The sequence below is a fragment of the Arachis ipaensis genome, chromosome B07 (assembly GCF_000816755.2).
Source record: "Arachis ipaensis cultivar K30076 chromosome B07, Araip1.1, whole genome shotgun sequence".
NCBI lineage: Eukaryota > Viridiplantae > Streptophyta > Magnoliopsida > Fabales > Fabaceae > Arachis > Arachis ipaensis.
The window spans coordinates 119,142,392-119,147,546 of NC_029791.2; the positions used below are offsets into that span (position 1 = coordinate 119,142,392).

General features: G+C 27.6%; 1 protein-coding gene across 1 annotated transcript in view; it reads right to left on the reverse strand.

Moving 5' to 3' along the window:
* Nucleotides 1-4,339, reverse strand: part of LOC107606068 (WAT1-related protein At4g08300) — a 9,071-nt gene extending 4,732 nt beyond the window's left edge. Inside the window, exons 1-2 of the mRNA XM_016308033.2 lie at nucleotides 3,978-4,339; nucleotides 3,653-3,715 (exon numbers count right to left, since the gene is read on the reverse strand). Of these exons, the coding sequence (XP_016163519.1) occupies nucleotides 3,653-3,715; nucleotides 3,978-4,189 (275 nt within the window). The 5' untranslated portion in view covers nucleotides 4,190-4,339. The remainder of the gene's footprint in view (nucleotides 1-3,652; nucleotides 3,716-3,977) is intronic.

A 5,155-nucleotide genomic window follows, 5' to 3' on the forward strand; every position in this document is an offset into this window, starting at 1 on the left:
AAAGACATTTCTGTAAGTATTTTTAAAAATATCTCTATTTTTTAGGTTAAAATAACAAGAATATGATTTTTTTTTTTTCAATCACAAACACTTCACAAAAGATCTTACCAAACTCAACCTAAATATATTCTACAAGTAATTCTTATCTTTATTATTTATTACCATAAAGATAGCGTTTGGAAGAGAGACACAGACTGAAATAAAATTTATTATTGTGTTTGCATTGGTGTAAAGTAGAAGACAGAAGACAGAGTAAAAATAAAATTTTAATTTAATTTACATAAAGAATAAAATTAAAATTAATTAATTAAAATAAGAGTATTTTAGGTATAAAATATTATTAAAGCTTCGGTCTTCGTCTTCAAAAATTTCAGTCTCTTATGTTTTCACTTTTTGGAAATACTAAAATATTAAAATATTAGGGATAAAGACTGAAATTTTAGTATCAATCTCTGAACCAACAAATATAATACTGAATCTCGGTCATTCCGTCTTTATCTTAATACTTCAAAACAAATACTACCAAAGAGACTTCTTGGTTATCTGGGGCCTCTACTAATTATCTAGTCTTTAGCCAAGATTAAGAATAAAATTATGTTTTTACTGTAATAATTATAATGTGTTTCTATCACAACAAACACGTTAGTTATATTTATATTTAGGAATCCTTGTATGATCCTACGGAGACATCAAATTGGCCTTATTATGTAAATATGTGGACCATGATATATACATATTACTAACGCCAAATCTAATTAGTGCCTGCCTACTAGCTTTTGCATGGCTTGATTAATATATTAATATTATTATTGGCAGCAGGTGAGAAATGAACATTTCTTGTGGAAACAAAACGCTGCGTTTTGTTAATCATTTTGTGGTTTTCTTACTTTCTTCAACATCATCTCTCCACTATAAAAAGGTGTGGGCCAATAAGAGACGTCATTTTTATTAGCTAATCACATCCTAAAACAGTTCTAATTTCATCAGCTTATGAACTATATATATGTACAATGAATCATGATATATATCTACGAATAAAAAATCAGTGACAAAATTAATTATTAATAGATATTTTATTTTTAATATATATTTATATTTTAATATATAATTTATATAAATAACTGATTTAATAATTAATTTTTTTATTATTTATTTATTTATTTATTGGTCAGCTAGTATTTGTGAGGTTCAATGTGTTGTAGTAGCATGTTCAGTTTTTCGTTTCAAATTCTGCATCGAAATCATTATTTGGGTAGAAGTTATTACAATATAGATGTTTTACCTACTTCATAATTGAGTATGTTACACAAAAATCTAATCATCAGTCATTCATATGAGGAGAATAATTTAGCTGCTAGTCTAACAAGACCACCTTGTGGGAATCTGTAACATCTATGTAATGTAACAGCATGGGTTCATGCAACATTTTAAAATGTTTTCAACACAACTTAAGAGTATGTCGGTGTGGTGCGTATGAGAATGAAAAACACTTTTGTAACCTAAAATGCACAATTATTGCATTTAAATACATTAGTTTGTGAATGTTGAATGTTCTTTTTTGGTAGTGAGGATACAGAGTTGATGGGTTGATCTGATCTCACATGCACGTTGTGCATATAAGATACGTGAGCGCATGTATGTATCAAAGCTGGAGCCGCTATAAAATCTTAGTATAATGATAACTTTCCTAACAATGCACATGTCTTGCTCATTATTTTCTATATTCTTTATTCTCTGCTTACTGGTTAGGCAACTTGCAAACCACATTCTAGAGATGTGTTCTTTAGCTCTTGTCAAATTATGGCCAAATTCACTAGTTCAAAATATAAGAAATCAAAATCCCTATTATTAGAATTAGTTGGTCACTTAATTATTATTAATGGCTGCTAATTTTTCCAATAACGTGAACACCATATATGCATTTCTTTGTGTACACGCTACCGGGCAGGTTTGAAACAAAATTTAAATTAATCTATGTGGACATGTTCCAAAATATATTTGATGGATCAATCTTCTAAATTCCAATTGGCAATTGCAGTATACATTATTATTAGTAGTTAAACAAAAACATGACACCCCACTCTTGAAGACAGACTAGGTCGACTAGCCTAAACATTTTTCGCACAATTTATGGTCTTGACGTGCTAATTAAGTTTTGTTTTGTTTTTGTTTTTTTGTTTTGCTGGCTTCACCGAAAGCAAAGATACAAAGAATTCTATCATTATTACGCAAATTTTGGTAAAGCTTTTATTTTTCAAAAGTAGTTTATAAAGGCTAATTTTTATAAGATGAATTTTTAAAAGTTGTAGCATTTGTATTTGATAAATCAAATTAAAAATTGCTTTTAATAATCACAAGCAACAACAATTGCATTTGGTAAAATAATTTTTAAAATTTAAAAATACTATAATAGACATAAATGCAAGCATTAAATTTAAACTGTAAGTATTTTTAAAAATATCTCTATTTTTTAGGTTAAAATAACAAGAATATGATTTTTTTTTTTTCAATCACAAACACTTCACAAAAGATCTTACCAAACTCAACCTAAATATATTCTACAAGTAATTCTTATCTTTATTACCATTAATTATAAAGATAGCGTTTGGAAGAGAGACACAGACTGAAATAAAATTTATTATTGTGTTTGCATTGGTGTAAAGTAGAAGACAGAGATTGAAATAAAAATAAAATTTTAATTTAATTTACATAAAGAATAAAATTAAAATTAATTAATTAAAATAAGAGTATTTTAGGTATAAAATATTATTAAAGCTTCGGTCTTCGTCTTCAAAAATTTCAGTCTCTTATGTTTTCACTTTTTGGAAATACTAAAATATTAAAATATTAGGGATAAAGACTGAAATTTTAGTATCAATCTCTGAACCAACAAATATAATACTGAATCTCGGTCATTCCGTCTTTATCTTAATACTTCAAAACAAATACTACCAAAGAGACTTCTTGGTTATCTGGGGCCTCTACTAATTATCTAGTCTTTAGCCAAGATTAAGAATAAAATTATGTTTTTACTGTAATAATTATAATGTGTTTCTATCACAACAAACACGTTAGTTATATTTATATTTAGGAATCCTTGTATGATCCTACGGAGACATCAAATTGGCCTTATTATGTAAATATGTGGACCATGATATATACATATTACTAACGCCAAATCTAATTAGTGCCTGCCTACTAGCTTTTGCATGGCTTGATTAATATATTAATATTATTATTGGCAGCAGGTGAGAAATGAACATTTCTTGTGGAAACAAAACGCTGCGTTTTGTTAATCATTTTGTGGTTTTCTTACTTTCTTCAACATCATCTCTCCACTATAAAAAGGTGTGGGCCAATAAGAGACGTCATTTTTATTAGCTAATCACATCCTAAAACAGTTCTAATTTCATCAGCTTATGAACTATATATATGTACAATGAATCATGATATATATCTACGAATAAAAAATCAGTGACAAAATTAATTATTAATAGATATTTTATTTTTAATATATATTTATATTTTAATATATAATTTATATAAATAACTGATTTAATAATTAACACATTTCATGAAGATAGATGGAGGATGAGAAGAAAGAATCAGAGAGAATGAGGTAGAAGATGGTTTTTGATGAAGAGAAACTTACTCAAGTAAACCAAGCGCCACTATTCTGAGGAAGATTGGAAGGGTCATCTTTGGCCTTATTTTTCTGCAAACATACAATGAAATTAATAAAACGAAGTTACCCTAATTAACTTAGAATTTAATTTTGATCCGTCACATTATAAAATAATTTTACACGTATATTTAATTATATTAAATTATTTTAATAAAAATAATTATTTTTTATATTAATTATATAAATAATTATAAAAAAATAAATGTTATTTAATTATTGTATAAAATATTTTATAATATTAGTGCATCAAAATTAAACTACGAGAAAGAAAGAATAAGAAGGGTATATATACTTTTCGAGAACAAGAGCAAAAGGGGTTATGATGACAGCAGCAACAACATGGCGATAAACAGAGAGAATCCAATGACTCATGCCATGCTTGAAAGAAACCATGGTTATTATATACATCCCTGAATAACCAAATTGCAGGGATATTATTGCTAGGTATGGCTTCAATCTATGAAACCCCTCACTCCATTTTCCACCACCATTTTGCTCCTCCATTTCTATATAATAACAAGTGTTGATGATGGATGTGATATCACACACAAAACACACACCTCTCTCTCTCTCTCTCTGTATATATAAATGGGAATTGAAGGAGAGAAGATCTTTTAGTTTGTGTGAGTTTGTGGGTGACACAATGAAATGAGAAATGGGGGTTCTTATAGAACAAAAAAGGCAATTAAAAAGAAGCACCAGTTTCACACAACACTACTTCTGCCACTAACTCTCTCACCTCAATATTTTTTCACCCCCAACACAGATTCCCCTTATCCATTAATTTTTCCAATTACATTAACCCGGTTCCTTGTTCCTAGAAATTACTAGAATACTCTTTTAACAATTACAATCACAAGCAAGATCTCTAGTGTCTGCATAAAAATATAATTGTTAAGCAACTTAAATTGTTTAAAAAAAAAAAAAGTAAAGTATCGTTTTTGTCCCCAACGTTTGGGATAAGTCCCAAAATTGTCCCTAACGTTTCAATCGTCTTATTTAAGTCCCTAACGTTTCAAAATTGATTCAATGTTGTCCTGACGTTAGGGATCCGTTAACAGAATTGACGGCGGGACAAAATTGAGACGATTTTGAAACGTTAGGGACTTAAATAGGACGATTGAAACGTTAGAGACAACTTTGGGACTTACTCCAAACGTTGGAGACAAAAACAATACTTTACTCTTTTAAAAATTATTTTTATTATATAATATATCAAATTGCATGACAAAATATATTAGATATATAATTATTCATAAATTTTCATTTAAAAAGTTAAATGTTTAAAATAAATTGTTTCATAAAACTCGTTGAATTTAATTTGTCTCATATCACTTTTTTATTTTAAATAGTTTGATATTTTATAAAGATATATTTTATATAAATGGTTGATTTAACGAATGATATATATTTATGTATATATACACTAAATAATTTTATATGAACTAACGTTTTTTAAAATATTTTGTT